At 41.4% G+C, this 20,288-nt stretch overlaps 1 protein-coding gene across 1 annotated transcript in view; it reads left to right on the plus strand.

Moving 5' to 3' along the window:
* Positions 1-20,288, plus strand: part of ERC2 (ELKS/RAB6-interacting/CAST family member 2) — a 988,837-nt gene that overhangs the window by 746,230 nt on the left and 222,319 nt on the right. Inside the window, exon 15 of the mRNA XM_011998421.1 lies at positions 5,808-5,955. Within this exon, the coding sequence (XP_011853811.1) occupies positions 5,808-5,955 (148 nt within the window). The remainder of the gene's footprint in view (positions 1-5,807; positions 5,956-20,288) is intronic.

Raw genomic sequence — 20,288 nt, forward strand, 5'->3', positions numbered from 1 at the left:
TTCTTGCTTCAAAAACTAAATCAATGGCTCTGTTAGCCTGGAATTAAGATTTTGTTTAATTCTAGGCCTGCCATCTCTATACAAATAGCCAGATAAGCTTCTGAATGCCTTGCCAAATATCCTGAAGTCTGAAATGTTCTCATTTCTCTAGTTTTATATACCTTTTTATCTTCTACTAATGACCCTTTGATTTAAATGGACTAGAATTAATGAATGTAGATCTCAATCAAGTTATTTTTGGGGAAAATATCATTCGTTTATGGTCAGTATTTAAATGAGGATTTGAAAATATAGATAATCTTAGTTACATTAATTTTATTTAGAGTTCTATGATTGTATAATGCCAATATCTATAAAAATAGATTTGTTAGGCAAAAGCAAAACAAAATAAAACAAAAATACAATAAGGAGAAAGTTACAAAGAGCAAAATAGATTTTTTATATGAATATTAATTTAAGGTTGGTGAGTGGCTTTAAATGTAATTTTATTAAAAAGATTTTAAATGTACTTTGAGGTTTGATAATTAAGGCTAATTTGACTTGGAACTGTATTTAATAACATTTGTAGAGAATTAGAAATTGATATATGTTTTTCTCTGACAGTCAAGTGAAAATTAGAAATTAATTTGTTGGGATTTTTTGTGGTATTATGAGAGGTGAAATAAATGTTAAAGCTTAAAAGCCTAAATTTTAGAATCATGCACAAAAGCAACGGGGAAAGGATTCCCTATTTAATAAATGGTATTGCGAACCTGGCTAGCCATATGCAAAAAACTGAAACTGGACCCCTTCCTTACGCCTTATACAAAAATTAACTCAAGATGGATTAAAGACTTAAACATGAGACCTAAAACCATTAAAAACCCTAGAAGAAAACCTAGGCAGTACCATTCAGGACATAGGCATGGGCAAAGACTTCATAACTAAAACACCAAAAGCAATGGCAACAAAAGCCAAAATTGACAAATGGGATCTAATTAAACTAAAGAGCTTCTGCACAACAAAAGAAACTATCATCAGAGTGAACAGGCCACCTACAGAATGGGAGAAAAATTTTGCAATCTACCCACCTGACAAAGGGCTAATATCCAGAATCTACAAAGAACTTTAACAAATTTGCAAGAAAAAAACAACCCTGTCAAAAATTGGTGAAGGATATGAACAGACACTTCTCAAAAGAAGACATTTATACAGCCAACAAACGTATGCAAAAAAGCTCATCATCACTGGCCGTCAGAGAAATGCAAATCAAAACCACAATGAGGTACCATCTCATGCCAGTTAGAATGGCAATCATTAAAAAGTCAGGAAACAACAGATGCTGGAGAGGATGTGGAGAAATAGGAACGCTTTTATGCTGTTGGTGGGAGTGTCAATTAGTTCAACCATTGTGGAAGACAGTATGGTGATTCCTCAAGGATCTAGAACCAGAAATACCGTTTGACCCAGCAATCCCATTACTGGGTATATACCCAAAGGATTATAAATCGTTCTACTATAAAGACACATGCACGTGTATGTTTATTGCGGCACTGTTCCCAATAGCAAAGACTTGAAATCAACCCAAATGACCATCAATGACAGACTGGATTAAGAAAATGTGGCACATATACACCATGGAATACTATGCAGCCATAAAAAGGATGAGCTCATGTCCTTTGCAGGGACATGGATGAAGTTGGAAACCATCATTCTCAGCAAACTAACACAAGAACAGAAAACCAAACACATGTTCTCACTCATAAGTGGGAGTTGAACAATGAGAACACATGGACACAGGGAGGGGACATCACACACTGGGGCCTGTCAGGGGTTGGTGGGCTAGGGGAGGGAGAGCATTAGGGAAATACCTAATGTAGATGATGGGTTAATGGGTGCAGCAAACCACCATGGCATGTATATGCCTATGTAACAAACCTGCACATTCTGCACATGTACCCCAGAACTTAAAGTAAAATTTTTTTTAAATGATTATTGTTTGGATTGATGATGACTTTTGACAGTTATTAAAGCTATATAATCTCAAATTTTGACCTAGAAAGGGAAAATGGGTTAAAGCAGGCTGAAAGTAGACACAGGGAGTCTGGTTCGGAGACTACTACAGTTTTCCAAGTGGTAGATGATGTAGATTGTATCAGACATTGTGTGTGTGTGAAAATGTGTGTGTGCGCCTATCTGTGCATAAAGAATGGAAGGACAGACAGAACATATTATAGATAACCTGGGTGGGAAAATGAGCAAATTACACACCTGCTAAGATTTTGAACCATGTACCTGCAGTTTACTTGATGACCGAAAGCCTAACTTACAAGTTTTAAATGTTTACTCTTAGGATATTTTCTGAGAATAATGCTTAAGAGTATAAGCAGAAAAAAGTAAAAAACAAAAAAACAAAAAAACAAATGCCTCGTTCATCCCGTCACCTTGAAATGGTGATTATTATCATTTTGGTATACTTCCTTCTTGTCCCTGTTTTTTCCTATCTGTATAGCTTTATGTTTTAGGGATCATTTTGGATATACATTTGTATGTCAAGAACTATGAAGGGTCTAAGATCTTCCCTACTGGTATCCTAACAGGTTAGCCTGCCTCAGTTCCATGGATGCAGGCAGATGACAAGAGGCTTCTGGGCCAAAGATAAAGGACTTTATTGCTCATGGCACAGAGTGAAGAATTAGTATATTTGTGTCAATTCTCCTTGCTCCAAGTCCCATGGAGGCCAGTCGGATGGACTGGATGAACACATACGTAGTCATTTGTATTATAGGAGGGCAACCCTGAGATAAAGAGAATCTGAATATTTTATAATGGGCAGTAGCATGCCTGCCTGCCTTTTGCTCTGGAAGGAGACACTATTATATGGGGCAGTAAGCGTGTCTTCCCTTTGATCCAAAAAGAAAAACCACCTCTGTCTTTCAAAGCTAGTCACTGTACAAACGGCCTTGAAAGATTATCAGAAAAGAAAATAGTGTCTGTGCTTGTAAAATGCACAGAAACATGACAGACTCACTCGCAGAGAATTGTTTCTCAACAAACATAAATATTTTCACGTCACTAAGGTTTTTAAATCAGCATTTTAAATACCTGCATATGTCTGTAAAGATGCAGTTGTAGAGGTGTAGTCAGTTTACCTCCAATCCCCAATTTTCCTAATATCGGTCCTTTAGTTTGTTTTTATTAAAAAAGCTTCACTTAGATATTTCAGTTTGTAACAGAGGGGATAAAATATTGCAGTCACCTTGTGCGTTGTAGCTAAAGTTTGGAATAGCAGATAGCAAATAGACTCTCCCTGATTTAAAGTCTGTATAGCCTCTTCAGCTTCACCCTCTGTATAAATATGCACTGGCTGGGAGCCGCAAGCATGTCTATTGTCTCAGCTGTTATCCAAAAGCAGACAGGCTCTGTGAAGCTGGATATTAATGCTGCTGGTGGTAGTCCAGCCTGCCCTGCTTTTCTTCTGGAAAATGGAGATATTTCCTGACATGTTCTGCTGCTCACACATCTGCGTGAGCTTCAAACAGAAGCTCCTACTGCCAGGCATTAGTGGGGCCCAGAAAACTCCATATAAATCCCTGCAGTGAAAAGGGGAATAATCTGAGATCCAAATAATGACCACCTTGTCCAAACATCTGGAGAGGGCCTGGTCTGGTGATGGGGATTAAAGAAAGGCAAAACAGGATCATGACCAGGTTTTAGTCCTGGGCATTGTGTGTGAGGGAAGTTCTCAGTGTGGAGGCTTCCTTGGGGCTGTGGGGTCTTCCAAAGTAGCTAGAATGTTTCAGAAGAGATACAAATGATGAGGATAAGACTTTCCCAGAGGAAAGGAGGATTCAATGAAACACACCCAGGAGGGCTATTTCCTACTCAAAAATCATCCCAGAAAATTCCAGGTTAAAATTTGTGACAGATGTGGTCATAAAATTATACCGTAAAGATTGAAGGAGGCAACTTTAAAACTTCTCTGAATAAGTGATGACTATAGGTTAAGCAGGAAACAAAGCATTCTAATTAGTTAAAAATGAGAGGAAGAGGTGTCTGGTGATATCTTTAAAAGTCTGTAAAAAGTAAAAAATGAACTTTCCTCTTCCTTGAACTAACATTTTTGGGCGCCCGCTATGTGCTGAGGGATCTTCTAGAAGCTTGAGAATTGGTGGTGTACAAGATCGATAGAGGTCCCAGTTTCATGGAGCATCAAGTCTACAAAGCAAATAAGAAATAAGATGCTATCATGTGGCAAAGAGTGCTATAAAATAATGAAGTAGTGTAATGTGACAGATGACCGACTTGGACATGAGGCAGTCTAAGTCAGTAGTCAGTCACACACCTGGAAGATAAGAGCTGTGTGAGGCAAAAGCATAGAAAGGTGAAGCCTGTGACGTGAGGGGCCAAGGGTAACATTTCCGAGGACTAGCAGAGACCTGGAACGAAATGCACTGGAGCCTAATGATTGAGGAAAGAGAAGAGGAACAGAGGCCCTCAGAGAGGTTGTCAGTGCTGGTTAGTGTAATGTGTTGCAAGCATCAATAAAGGGTCTGGATTTCAAGTCTAAAGAGTGATGCAATGCATCTTTACACAATAGAATGGTGGAATCTGGGCTTATAATGTTTTGAAAGATGACTTTACTCTCTTTACCAGAGAGATCAATGAGTAAGCTTTTGTAGTGGTCCCCAGTGAGTGATGCTGATGGTTGGTTGATGTTTTCATAGTAGTGCATGAGTTTAGATAAGGGGCATACTTTCAAGTAAAACCTACTGAAGTTGTCAGTGGATTGGCTCTGGATAGAGAAAGAAGGAAAGAACTCAGGGATGACTTCTAAGTTCAGGATTTGTGCTGCTTAGTGGATGGTAGTGTAATTACTGAAACAAGGAAGGCTGAGGAAGTAATTGTTTTTGGTGGGATGGCAAGGGAGCATCACTAAATGCATTGAAAATAGAACAGGGTTTCCAGTAAATATCTCTGTCTGCCTTCAAAAGAAAATCTTTCATGAAAAAAGTAATAGGTGAAATTGCTACCCAGTTTTGGGGGTTTTCTCAGAGTATCTAGAACCTTACTTGGTGCTGTAGTTTGAATATATCCCCCAAAAGTTCATATGATGGAAACTTAATTACCAACATAACAGTATTAAAAGGCAGGGGCATTAAGAAGTACTTAGATTATGAGGATCATGAGGATGGAGCCCTCACAAATGGACTAATTCTCTTGTCTCAGAAGTGAATTAGTTCTTGAGAGAGCAGGATGTTATAAAAGCAAGCTTTGCTTGATCTTGTGGTCTCTTTCACACTTGCTCACTTGTCCTTCTACTTTTCTTGCCATGTTAGTACAAAAGCCCTTGCTGGAAGCTACCACCATGCCTTTAAACTTCCCAATCTCCAGAATCATGAGCCAAATAAACATCTTTTCTTTATAAATTATGCAGTCTCAGGTATTACTTTATAACAACAGAAAACAGACTAAGACTCTTGGCAAATTGATGGATGGATAGATGAATGTATGTATGTTTGGATGGATGGGTGGATAAATGTGTCGGCAATGAATGCTCAGATTTGTCCCCTCCCATTTCTAATATGTGGCTACATCTATGAAGCCATTAAAAGGTTCCTCTCTCAGTGGCTGCAGTGTGCAGTCTCAGGGATTCTGACCCAAACTACTCTGTCCATTCTGAAAGCCAAAGAGCTAGTTCGTTTTAAGTATTATTCATAATTTCTTCCCATTGAGACAATACTCTGTGGTTCATTTCAACTATAAATGTCAATTGTTTGGGGTTTTTTATTTTACAAAAATGATCTCAATAATCTTTATTTTACCAGACAGGAAGCGCTACTTGCAGCCATCAGTGAAAAAGATGCAAACATTGCCTTGCTGGAATTGTCTGCCTCCAAAAAGAAAAAGACGCAGGAAGAAGTCATGGCCCTCAAGCGAGAAAAAGACCGACTAGTACATCAATTAAAGCAGCAGGTGGGGCCTCCTGCAAGACAGGTGTGTTTTACTGGGTTTGGGGCTTTGTGGGCTTTCTCTGGATTTTAGCCACTCTTCATTTCCCATGTCCATCCTGTGGGCTCAAGCCGCTAAAACCAGGTAGGAGTGCAATGGACCCAGTTGTCACTGCAACAGCATTTTACTGTTTTTCTGTGTTTATGTGCATGTGGCTGGGATCGTATGGTTTGCAACCAGTGCTGTTTTCCTTTCTTTTGTGTCAGCGTCATCTCCCCAAAAGTAGCTCTCAGCTTTCTTTCTTCCAGTGGACTTTGTTTGACTTCTGATTAAATTCTAGAAACTTATAATTAAATTCTGGGCAAACTTCTTTCCTGTTGGACCTGTTACCTCTGCCTTGCTCACTTTCTGGTCCCTGTAAAGAACTGCCCTCATCCAGGTTTTTAGGTTTCTTTCTCTCTATTCTTTCAACTTTAGTTCTTTGACTATTTCCTCCGATACATTTCAGCCAAGGAGCATCTCCCAGCTTCTAGCACTGCCAGACTATGCTTAGAGACTACCCAGCCATTAAATTCACACTATTTTTTAAAAATCACCTGTTTGCCCCATTATCCTGTGTTTTTGTCCCTCTAGGCCACTGTATTTGTTTTGAGGGATATGGAAGCAGGGGCATAGTTCTAAATTGTGCAGAAAATTCCTTGCTCTCTGGAAGGTTTTCTGGAAGTGGCTTAAATGGAAATAATTACATGTGAAGCATATTGGAAAATCATCCATGAAATCTTTAGATATTTATCTTCCTCATATTACTTGGTGACTCTTGTAAGCAACGATTAAAGATATTCACTAAGATTCGAGTTCATTATGAAACTCAGTCAGCTCAATGGTTTATGGCCTTGCAGGGTGGCTACCACATTTTACCTAGGGCCATATGTGGCTCTGAAGCTCTCTAATGGCCACACAGTTACCATGTAGAGTGCCTCCATATTGACTCAGTCCCTGGGGCAGGCTCTCTGCCTGCTAGAGTGATCTGTGCCAAGCACCATGGGCAAGGTGAGTGGAAAGGAAGCCTGAAGGATTAAGTCCCCTCCGCTTACAATGTGACTAACCCTTTTCCCTCTCAGGAAGGAAAAGACATACATTGGCCCTGCACCAGAGTTATTTCTCATGGGGTTGCCTTGTTCAGAGACAGTGAGAGGGACAGAGAATGAGACAGAGAGAGAGGAGGAGGAGAGAGAGAGAGAGAGAGAGAGAAAGAGAGAGAGAGACCGCTACTGTGCCTGAGCACCTTGTCCTTGTAGAGGGAGAGTCCCAGTCACTGCAAGACACTGGGATCATTCCACAGAATGGTATGCCTTGCTAACGCTGGCCTCAGGGGTCAGAGATTGCTTACACCTGACCTCTTTTTTTGGAGCTGTGCATCTTTTACACTGGGTTTTCCACCTACTTGGCCACAGAAAGTCAAAATCAGCATCCTTCTTTGCTTTTCCCTAATTCCTTCCTTGCACCCTCCTCTCCTGCACCTAACCATTATAGGTTTCTCCCACAGGTTTACAGACCTAAGAGACAGCCCTTGAGCTTGAAAATACCATGCTTTTGTGGTGCTGGCTACAGTCCAGATATTACAGCCAAGTACCACTGGTCCAGCTACGATGCATACATGATCCAAAGGTCTCAGGTCAGTCAGCTTCTAAGGAGACACTTGCCCTAATCATTGGGGGTGGGGGTGCATAAGAGCTCATCCAACCTTGACCTTCACCACTTTTGATGATTTTCAGTATTCTGTGGCCATAAAGTCTGAGACCATAGATGATAGCATTATATCATGATTTGCAGTGTCATTTCATTTATTGTGTATATATCAATGGTTCCAGACTTTGATCACCTGATAGGGTCAGCTCGTGCTGAATTAGCTTGGTGGAGCTGCAGAGCTGCCAGAAGCCTTCTTACCAGGCAGAGTGGATAATTTTTTCTTTCTTTCTCTTAGACAGTTTGCTCCTCATGTTCCCCTCTACTTTTCCCAATAAGGAATTTTTAAGGCTACCTTTTTTCTTTCCCAGCATCATGAAAATTCACTTCTCGATTCCAGTAAGGATTGAGCATAGTCCTTCAATTTGCTCCTAGGAACCTGCACAAAGCCTGTATTCTTTACAACAAGCTTGGTTTTTGGTGTCATGGGGTACATTTGGGAAACCCCAGCTATGCAGAGTTCAGCTCCTGTATGTGCTAAGGCAGTGTCTAAAGGGCTGTTGTGGAGAAGGATGCAGTGAAGGAAGAGGATGGGCTCCTTGGTGATTTAGGTCTGATATCCTTCCTCACCCCACCCACCAAAGAGCAGGAAAAGTCACCTGAATTTCAGTATCCTTACTGCCAATGATAATGCCTCTAAGAACAATGATTAATGTGCTATCAAAATAATCCCCTTTTATTGAGAATTTATGCTAGGTCTTATATCCAGTGTCCCTCAGAGATGTTGTCCCATAGTCCTCAGCAACCATGTGAGTGTGTGCAGCATTATCTCCCTTTTCTAGGGAGCGTGACTGAGGCTCAGGGTGTGGAATAACCAGTGCAACGACTCACAGCTTGTAAGTGATGGGGCTCAGGCTTTAGATAGTCTACCGGATTCAGCACATGCCCCACCCACCAGGTTCAGGGAGAAATTCAGAGTGTCAAGCAGAATGGTATTCCCAGAAATTGTGAGGTCTCCTTATCTTCATAAACCTAAAGTAGATGCCAAAAACACCATTGAAGAATGTTCTCCAGCTGTTCACAAACAGTAGGTTCTGCCTGGAGTCCTTAGGCTTAGGCTATTTGATCACATCGACAACAATTACTAATACTTTTGAGCCCTCATCATGTACTAGGCATGGATATAAGGGCTTTACATACATCAACTCATCACCTCCCAATAAGACTGAGCATTTGATACTCTTATAGAGAAGGAGCCAGAGGCCCAGAGAGGTTGGGTATCTTGCTCAGCCTCACAGTTGGATACACCATAATACTTAAGGAGACCCTTTGCCAAATGATCATAAAAGATGACATCCAAAGTTGAGCTGCTGAGGGTGAATCCTGTTTCTGGCATTTATTAGCTGGGTGATTACAGGCAAGATACTAAACCTTCTTGAACCTCAGTTTCCTCATCTGTAAATTGGGCTAACAATTCAAAGAGTTATTGTGAGGTGAAAGGTAAACTGAGTGCTTTGCATATGCCTGGCACGTAATAGGTGCGACATATGTGTAAGCTGCTATTGCAACTACTATTACTATTAATACTACTATTATTGCTACTACTACTAATTGATATTATCACCGCCAACCCCCAGAGGTAGTTTAATTTTGATTTCATCATTACTGCTTTGCACACAGCTGGGCACATGTTGAGAACACATTGTTGAGCTGTGGCAACTGTGGCAGAAAGAGCAAATAGACCTTGACACCTAAGCCTTCCTGGTCCTCCTCTCCTAAAGTCAAAGCACTTGTGGAGCAGTGAGCAGACATGTCAGAAACCCTGGACCCCAGGTCCCAGCCTGCACTGAAGACGCCCATAGCACTTATGAAATTTGCTTTGTGTATGCAACCCACATAGATATCAGTGAGGGAGGGCAGTCCTGGGAGGATGAGTCCCAGATCTCAATTGTCTTGATCTGCATGGCTGACTTGGAAGAGAAGGGCTCTTTCAGGGCCAATGAGAGGGGAAGGCCACCTGCCTGGCCTGCTCAGTCTTCTGTGCAGATATTGAGGCAGACTGGCTTATGAGAGATGTCACCCTCTTCAGACTGCCTTCCTTTTTCAATACATGGTCTCACTCTGTCAGCCAGGCTAGAGTACAGTGATACAATCACAGCTCACTTCAGCCACTACCTCCTGAGCTCTAGTGATCCTCCCACCTCAGCAGGCATGCCCCACCTTTCCCAGCTCATTTTTATATTTTTTTTGTAGAAATGGGGTTTCACTATATTGCCTAGGCTGGTCTCAAACTCCTGGGCTCAAGCAGTCTTCCCACCTCGGCCTCCCAAAGTGCTGGGATTATGGGCGTAAGCCCAGGCAGCCTTTTGAGCTCAACTTATACAGAAAGTCTCTCCCTTTCCCAGACCAACACAAGTCACTGAGTTATTGACAGGCACGTAGTAGGTGCTCAGTAAATATTTGTTGTGTGAATGAATGCATGATTACCATTTTCCAGGCTCTATGCCAAGTGCTTTATGGTTACATAAGTTTACAAACATCATCTCATTTTTTCCTTATAATCAACCAAGTTATTGCCTACCTACTCTGTGCCAGATTCTCAGCCAGGTGCTGGGGAATCATCTATAACAGATATTTTGCCTGATCCAATGAGAAAAGCATCATCCTTATTTTTGAGGTGATTAAACCAAAGTCCAAGAGACTATATGACTTAATCACTATCAAACCACTCATATCTGGTGCAGAGTTGACCCTGGTGCTGCAGGAGTGCTGAGATCTTGCTTGTGGCTAAGCTGAACACTGACTCCCTAAAGCAACATTGTGAGCCATGATCAGCCTCCATACCTCACAGATGTCATCAGAGAAATCCAGTTCCAGTGGTTCAGCTTATGACTCCCAACCTGTCCAGGGTGATGGGGATAATAGGAGTGTGCAGCTTGGTGAGACCAAGTGTCATGTTTGCCACATTGGAATTCAACTTAACAAGTATTTACTGACTGCCTGCTCTGTGTTACAGTGCTAGGCATGGAATACATCAGTGACTAAAACACATAAAGACTGCTTCCTTGTGGAGCTTACTTTTTTTTTTTTTTTTTTTTTTTTTTGTCTCACTCTGTCACCCAGGCTGGAGTGCAGTGGCACGATCTCGGCTCACTGCAATCTCCAACTCCTGGGCTCAAGCGATACTCCCACCTCAGCCTCCCTAATAGCTGGGACTACAGGTGTGCACAACCATGCCTAGCTTATTTTATTCTTATTTTTAGAAGAGACAAGGTCTCGTTAGGTTGCCCAGGCTGGTCTTGAACTCTGAGACTCAAGCAATCCTCCCACCTTGGCCTCCCAAAGTGTGGGGATTGTTATGCATGAGCCATCACACCCAGAGAGGCTTACTTTTTAATAGGGGGAGAAAGGCAATAAACAATAGACATAATACATAAATTATATGGTAGAAAAGAAGAAAAATACAGACTAGTATAAGGCAAAACAGGAGTTCTAGGGTAGGATCAAGGATCTGGTGACAATTTAAAATAGGGTAGACAGGATGGGTCTCATTGGGAAGGAGACATTGGAGCAAGGACTTGAAGGTTGGAGGGATGGGGGAATGAGCCATGTAGATGTCTAGGGGAAAGATTTTCCAGCAGAGGGAATGAAGCAGAAGTATGCTGGTGTGTTTGGGGGATAGCAAGGAGCCTAATATGGCTGGTGTAGAGAGAGCAAGGAGGCAAGGAAGTAAGTTGTCAGAGTGGGAATGGGTGGAGTAGACTGTAGGACTCCTGTGCAGGATCTGCTAAGAGTGGTGTATTCTGAGGCAGAACTTCTGTGCAATTAGGAAGCAGAATATACTAGCTCTGCAGTCTCAGAACAGGGAGGGCTCCCCTAGTCACCACTATGGACTGGCCTGTTTAAGGCTACCCTAGTGTGCTCACTTTCCACATCCCCTAGCTCCAGCCTCCATAGAGTCTCAAGGTGCTTGACTTGCCTTTTTAGGAAACACTGCTACTTCCGTTGGAGCCACAAAAGAGAACTCATGCCAGAATCGGCCTGTCATACCTGATGAGATTTTTAAGTAGTGTGGGAGGGAGTAGGGCTGATGACAAAATACCCTCCCTGACTTTCTGGCAGTTTCAGCAACACACCATCAGAGTCCAAATCTTGACTTTTCTTGCTGTCAAGAGGCATGCAGGTAGACAAGAGAGGCCGTTCCCCTGCTATTGGCCTACACTGAGGGTTGCCTGTGCCTAGGAGAAGAAGTACATTTGGCCTCCAGGCCAGGCCAGCTGTTTTCAAACTTCAGTGGGCAGAAACATAATCTTTTCTAAAGATAAATCTCAGGTTACACTCATCACCCTCCAGTCCTTACTGCTGAAAACCCTTCCCAGGCTCCTCTAGGTGTTAGGATAAATACAAACTTAAACCAATGTGCTCTGTATCTCGCATGTACCCTTTCCTTTGCCTAGAATGTTTTTCCCTCTTTTCTTTACCTAGTTAATGCCTATTCATCCATTCAATTTCAGTCCAACATCACTTCTCCAGGGAAGCCTTCTGGGACTTGCTCAATTGGGTCAAATCTGCCAAGTTGACACTTTTCAGCACGTATATTATCCATTTTACAGCACTTGTAACAGATACAATTTTACATTTGTTTTGTGATGACTTTAATAATAGCTATCTGCCTTGCTAGTTTTTGAACTCCATAAGGACTGAGAATATAGTAACATGACTTTTTGCTCATCATTGATCTCTAAGAGATAATTGTGTTATCTGTTGCTAACACAATTGCTAGCATTCAGCAATTATTTGTTGAATATATGAATGAATGAATAAATCATGGCAAGAAAAGAAAAATCATTGATCAATCATGATCCTTGTTTCTGTAGATAAGACTTAGCCTCATAATTCTCACCCCAATATTCTAGGCAGCCACCACCAGTTTATAGGGCTTGATAGAGAAGATGAGGCCTATGTGTCAACTGATGACCTCAAAATGTCACCATGCCCTTTCTTGCCACATTGTAAAACACTTTTACAGAGTGACTTTCCCCATGGTTGAACTATTTGAGATGGCGGTAATTTTGGACTTTTATTCCAGATTTGTTTACCTTCTTCTAGTTCAAATCTTCTCAAATTTCTTGGACTCTTTTTGAATAAAATGTCACTGAGTTCTCAGAAGTAGCAGAGGTTGCTTGCTGTTATGAAGGGAATCCCTCCATTTCATCCCTGAAAACTCCCAAGTATCTCATAAATCAATTTGCCTAGAAATAATTTAACTATTTTTAAACATCTGTCAAGAAAGCTAAAGGTGATATGAAATGAGTTCAGAAATTCCAACTGTGCTTAACAATAAAAGAATCTTTGTGATGCTCTTCAGGTGTTGACATTTGGGTTAGTTCTAGACTGAGCATGGTATAAAGGTAAGAGAGTAATACAAATTAACTTTCTGCTACGTGCTGCATTAGAAAAAGGTAAAGGGTTGATTCTAGTTTGGTAGAGTAGATATCTGATACTATCCAACTTTTGTATTCCTTCCACTCCTGTTTCTTCACAGGCACATACCTCTGATACTTTTATGTTGCTTCTTTTTAAAAATAATCTTGCTTGCAGATTTGTGCAGTTTTGGGAGAGGGCCTCAATTGGGAATTAGTTAAATTTTGATTTGGTTCTTTTTCTATGGAGGCCAGTTCAAAAAACATAAGAAAATTACCACCTTTCCTTTTTTGGTGTCTTGGAGCCAGGGCCCCAACTCTTTTTCTTCACCCTTGAAAAAAGGACTGACATCAAAATAATTAATTCTGAAATCACTGGATTTGCCTGCTGCTAAGGGGTTTTTGAAGAAAGCTTAAAACTAAATCTTACCCCCTAAGCCATATTCCCAAATGTTCGCCTATGTGCTGAAGTAGTGATATGCACATCCTCGATGAAAATGCCTTTTTAAAATGAGGGCCAGACATTATTGTTTAGTTAAAATTAGAACCAGCTTATTTCTCAGAACTGGTTAGACTACTTTTGAGATCAGAGATAAATTGTACTTGGTTTTCTTTTCCTTTCTCTACCAGTTCTGGGCATTGCTTTTGGCCACCAGGAAACACATAGGTCAGCTGGAGCAGGAAGGCATTAAGACCAGGAGACTAGTCCACTGGTTCTCTGTGATCTGCCTCCCATGGGGTTTGCAGAAAAGAAAAGTCCCATGTCTAGGTAAACATTCTGGAGGCCATAACAAGTTGCTTGTAATGTAATCTATTTAGGTACAGCCTCTCTGCCCTGTGTTGTCCGAAAATCATAGGACTGTCTATAAGGATTAGTCTACAAGGATTAGTCTCAGATGTGGTGAAAAATAGGAGAAGGCAGAGGCTGCCCTGGAATGTGTTCAGGAGAGCCACCTATAAGGATGGAATCCTAGTCAAAATTGGATCTCAATAGAGGTAGACCCATCCTGTCCAGGAAAGTAAGAAGCACCTGAGTGGAGTGGTTAGCCAGACATTTCTTCTCCCCTCTGCTAGAAGCCACGGTTGTGCTTCCCATTTACACTTTGAGTGCTTCATGTGCAGATGACTTTTAATTACCCTTTATGGTTCAGGAGGTTAGCACAGTTAAACAGCAGTAGAGGAACTCCATGCAGTAGGGTTCCCATAGCCTCCTGTTGTGTTTGGATTACCTCCAGAAAAGCTTGATTTGATCCCAGCATTGTAATGCATCACAGACTTGGTCCAGATCAAATTGCTAAAATGCAAATGTATTGGTTTTTACAGCAGACCCACTTTGGGTTAAGCTGTTTGTGTCCCACTGGTAGAATCCAGTCACATCTCTATTTATCTTTGACTTCAATGCAAAGTGTCTTTACAGTCTATTCTAGAGAACCCCTTTTAATAAAAAAAGAAATACTCAGATCTGGCAGGTCATTCTTACGGAGGTAAAGCCTGAACTGCTCAGTGTTACTGTAAACAATTTCCTCTTAATGTCCAAGCAATTGGGTAAGACACTCATTTGCCCTCTTAGCCTGGAAACATTCCTTATCCTAGGCAGCTGCTGCCTCAACCCCAAAACTCAGGGAATCCACTCAGTTTGCCATTGCAACAAAAAATAGCACTCAGTGAATATGGAGGCAAAGTATTTTCTGTGATTTCATGCATTTTTCAAATCCCTGTCAGAAGGGCTCTTCCCAGAGCATCAAGCTGACCTGATGGCCAACTATGTGAATCTCTCACTTGAGTGTCTTCCTTGGGTGAAAGCTCTGTTTTAAATGTATTTTAGTTCCTCTTTCTAAACATGCATGGAGCACTTATGGGCGCTCTTTGGCTATAGGAAGTGTTGATTTTGTCCTTAAGCCTTGGAGTTTTATCATCTCTACTTCCAGTATGATAGATACTAGCTCATGAAAGAGAAAATAGGACAAACTGCTATTTTTTGTTGCAGAGATGTTACTGAAGTTCAAAAACCTTTGCCTGCTAGAGGAATCAGAGAATGCTTTCTACATAAGTAGAAATTCCCATGAATTCTATGATGGGCAATCTGTAGCCCATCTTTTGTGACAAATGCCTATTTAACCATGATACTTTCTCTTAAGTTTTTAAGGATCCCAGTACAAGTATTGCTAGTTTTAGGAGGGGTGGGGAAACTCACCCTTTGCTTTTTAAGTATTAGTTTAGAAAAACTTGAAAAGATCAACTTTACCATTGTGTTCCCTGGCTTTTAGAAATGCATAAAGGGAGAGATGGGTCTGATTTTTAAATTTCAGAGTGATTTGCCAACTTTGCTTCAGTAACTTGAAGCACCCCACAGCACTGAGCAGTTGGCAGAGCATATCAGAATAACAGGCTTAGCTGAAGGTGACCAAAACAGAGAATAGCATGCAAATGCCAAGAAGATCTCTCACTGTGCTGTCTCTCTCTCTTTTTATTCAAATTTCACATCTGTGCTCTATTTTTAAACATTTATTCTTTAAGTGATAACGCATGTTTTACCAAGCCTCTTATTGGATTAGACATGTTTGAAATCCCCTCAACTTTAACCTGTTCATTACCGCCTCTGAGAACATTCAGATCCACCACCAAAGTAGAGTGTGTACAGGAGAAAATTCCCAAGATGACAGGCACCAGGGAGCCAATGTGCTTTGGGAGGAGGAATCCAGCTGTTAGACTGCGGATTTTGGGAGTTATTAGACTGACATTGCTTCAGTGAGACTTAGGAGTGGGTATAATGTGTGCAGAGACCTTGGTTTACATCACTGTTTTTCTATTCACATTTTAGAATGTGAGGAACCAACAGTTTTTGAGCTCTTGTATAGTTGGCGTTGGGCTAGGATTTTAAAAATATTATCTCATTTAATCCTCATGACAACCCTAAAAACCAGATGTTAATAATCTTGTTTTACAGATGAGGTAACTTGGGTTCAGGAACTATGCAGAGATGCCACAGCTGGTGAGAGGTGGAACCAGAGCCCAACTGGGTCTCACATTGAAGTTTTTTCATGCTTCCCAGGAGCTGTCCCTGAATTGGTGCGATACCTCGGTTAGGTCTTAGCCCCTGTAATCTTGAGGCTAAAAAGCGGAATAAAGAAGGCTTTATTCTGCGACCCTGAGCACCCACTGCCCACCCCTCCTGACCCTTCTCGCCTGGCCCCCGCTGGCTCCTGCCATGACCTGAGGCCACCATGTGCAGGCAGGGAAGGGCGACTTATCTCTTCCTGCATCACCAGACATCACCGGTTGCCACTAGGGGATAAGGCTGCAGGCTTAATCAAGTGTGCTGTCGTTTTGGTTTTCTTGCAAGAAATGTTGGCACTTACCTCCTGCAGCCTTTGTGTTTCATTCTCAAGGTATCTGTTGGAAAGCCTTTTTCTCTTTAGTTTTACATTTTCTTTTTCATCATTTAACATATAAAACCAGGTTTTTCCTAGTCCCTTTCTCTTTCTCCCTCCCTTCCTTCCTCTCATCATATAATTAAAAGTCCTTTCAGGCTGTCTTCACCTTATCATTTCAAATACATTGAAAAAAGATCCCACTTCCTGCCCTTGTGTCCTCCTGATGCTGAATTTCAAAATGAAAGAAAAGCCCCTTTTCACTTGCTTTTTGCTTCACACCGCGCCTTGAAAAGCTGTGTTAAAGTGATATCGATTTTGTCATTGATCACCATTGTGGTGCACACCAGGTCTGTCCTTTCCTGGCTTCAGAACTTCTTCTTTTTCAGTTTTTTCAAATAATGGTGTCAGGATTTTTTCCTGAAAATTAAGGAAAAGGATTTTTCACCCTCTCCTCTCATGATTACAGGAAGACATTTATCAGACTTGGAATTTAAAGTTTCCATTACTTTGCCTTTAATCTTTCTCAACTTTATATTCTTTTGGGGAAGATGTCACTTTCTTCTTTTGATTCTCTGCAACACACTAAAGGCAAAGTTAAAAGTTCCAGAATCTCCCCTGTTTATTGTTTTTTTTTTTCAATGTTACCCCTTAATAATGCACTAGATTAAAAAGTAATAAGGATTTGATTTTGTAGCATCCTTTCTATGTAAATGAGCTTTTCCATAGTTGAAGGTATAGAGATACATCTTTTATCATAAAAATAATATCTGCTCATAATAGAACCTTAAAAAAATGTAAATAAAAAACTAAAGTTACCCATAGTCCCACTACTCAGAAATAACTGTCACTAAGATTTATAGTTTCCTACATTCCATTGTCTACATACATATTTGAACAAAGACATGACATACTACATAATAAAGTTTGTTTAGCCTTTTAAACATTTAATATGTTGTACGTTTTTCCCATGTCCTTAAAAGCCTTCGAAAACGTATATCTTGGTTTATGATTTCCATCATTTTGCAGTCATTAATTTTACCATTCTGCTTTGGGGATTTCGATTTGTTTCTAGCTTTTCACTTTTATAATCACACTGTGGTGAGCATCTTAGTACATAAGGCTTTTATTTTTTATGTTAATTTCTTTAAGATTAATGCTCAAGAGTTGAATTATTGGATGTGTGGGTAGTTTTCAGATTTTAGAGCATCAAGAAATAGCTGTCTCCTACAGTGGACTTGACATTCGTAAATTTTTAAATAAATGTCAACTGTTCGTGTTAAATTTTTCAGGCTACATTCTGAAAACATGCCACTCATAGATTTGGGGCAGAATCCTACCACAGGAAGTGCAAGTGATCAGTAAACAGAGACAGCAAGAGGCAGAGAGAGATTTTTACAACTTAGGTGGGCATGGAAAGAAGTAGGCAGTTTATCCAGCAAATACTTGTTGAGCATGTACTGTGTTCCAGATACTGTTCTGGACACTGGAGATACAACAGTGAACAAAGCAGACAATTCCCTGCCCCAGATATTCCAGTGAAGAAACAAGAAACAAAATAAAGACATCAAATATAGGGCATGTTGCACGATAATAAATACTATGGGAAAAACCAAAGATGATGCTGTATGACAGATTTGGGGAGCTGATTTTGAATAGGATGTTCCACAGATACCTTGCCCGGGAAAGCACTAGAGCTTTCCAACCAAATTAGGGGTGAGCCATGTGGAAGCCCTGTGCATGGAGGGGAGACCTCAGTGAGGACACACCGCAGCCAGGAGAGTTGGAGTCTGTTCCTCTGGGCCAGCTCCCCAAGTGCAGTTGCTAAGTTGACAAGGTGGGGGAGCCAGAACCCCACAACACTAGTGTTTAGATGACATTATTTTTTAAAAATATGCATGCAGCCACCCAACCCCATTCTCTTATCTCTGCCCTGATATGACCACTGGGACATGCCCCCGTTGGGCACAACCAAAAAATCTTCATTCAAATGATCTTCGACACAGCCTGGGAATGGAATTGGGCAAAAAGATTATAACTTTAGATCAGACAGAGAGGTGGTCATCCCAGAAAACAGTGAAAAGCCCCAAGAATGGCAACTCAGAAGGTCTAAATCCAAGGCTGTTCTTACGCCCCAGAAACTACAACTAACTGATTATCTTGCAGCCGACTTATTTCCTCTTTCTCATGGCCCAGCACTCCTAGAATTGCAAACTCAGCTCAGAAGTCAACCGGAAACCCTACTGCTCCAGGCCACCTTGGGTGTGATGAAGCCACTTGGGGTGCTAGGGTAGGAAGGAGGTGTGTGGATCACAAAGCCAGGCAGAGTTTCTGTTGTCAATCTTCTTGGTTTGGGGGCCTAATGCTCACTGAGATGTCTGATGCAAAGGCTACCTTAAAGTGTAATGTTAAAAGTTTAAACAAAACAAGGCAACTCACCTCCTCAGGGGAGCCCTGGCAGGCAGTAGAAGGTTCAGGGTCTGAGAATGGACCCAAGAGTTCTAGCCCAGCTCTGGTCCCAATGCACTGAGAAACCTTGGGTGGCTCATTATTTTTTCTCTCTCACAGGCTCAGTTCCCCCATCTGTAAAGTGAAAGAGATAAGCTAACAGACCTCTAAGCCCTTGTAGTTTTGATTGTCTGAGATTATTCCAGTGCATTCACACATAGTACGTCAAGTACTTGATCTATGACAAGGCCTTTGAGGATGCACAGGCAAATGACAGGATTCACTTTTGCAGAGCCTACAGTTGAGTAGAGAAGATGCATTGTTCAGTAGAACATTAACACAGCTAACACTTCTTCAAGAAGTGGTATGCTAGGCACAATGTTGTGCCTTTGTTTTATTATAGTCCCCAGAAAAACTTGAAGAGGCAGTACCATCATTATGCCCACTTTGCAGATGGGGAAACCAGGTCACAGAGCTGATAAGTGGTTGGGCTAGGATGCACACTTAGCTAATCTGCATGTAAAGGCAGCACTCTCTGCCCATTTGTTTTCCCATCAAGATACAATTGCCATTTTCCCCATCAGGCAATATTGGCAGATTCTAGATTTCAGAGACAACAGTGAAGAAGGAAGGATCCAAAGATTGCTCATTTGACTGGTGTAATCCTGACTTACCTCCACTCACTAGTTCTATGATGCTGAGCAGGTCAACTTACCTTCCTATAAAATAGGTACATTGTTTCCTACCTAACTTACAGACAAGCATTATCTTAAAGCATCTTCTCCAGAGTAAGGTCTTTAAAACCCCTAAGGACTAAAGAAATGTACAAGATGTTGATCTTAGTTGTGAGGTGGAAAGATGGGGCTATCTTATTCTTCCCCACAGGGTAGCACTGTCCTTCAAGGAATGGTGGTCCTATACCATCTCTGGTGACAATGTCTCAGCATAAACTAGGATCTACATGACTTGTTCACTGACCAAGGAATAAAGAACTTGAGTGGCAGTGTTCAAACATAAGGTCACCTCTTCTGCTTTTTTGGGAGCCAGACACTCATTTATCTGTGAAGAAAAACAAATAGAACAGAATGAACAAACACTGTCTTGAAAGAACCCTGTTAGCTGGGTGTGGTGGCTCATACCTGTAATCCCAACATTTTGGGAGGCCAAGGTGGAAAGATTGCTTGAGTCCAGGAGTTTGAGGCCAGCCTGGCCAACATAGTGAGGCCTCATCTCCACAAAAAGTCAAAAATTAGCTGGACGTGGTGGCATGTGCCTGTAGTCCCAGTTACTCAGGAGACTGAGGCAGGAGAATTGCTTGAGCCTGGGAGGTCGAGGCTGTAGTGAGCCATGGCTGCGTCACTGCACTCAGCTTGAGCAACAGAGTGAGACCCTGTCTCAAAAAGAAAGAGAAAGAGGGAGGGAGGGAGGG

This window comes from Mandrillus leucophaeus, unplaced genomic scaffold, assembly GCF_000951045.1.
Source record: "Mandrillus leucophaeus isolate KB7577 unplaced genomic scaffold, Mleu.le_1.0 Scaffold57, whole genome shotgun sequence".
Lineage (NCBI taxonomy): Eukaryota > Metazoa > Chordata > Mammalia > Primates > Cercopithecidae > Mandrillus > Mandrillus leucophaeus.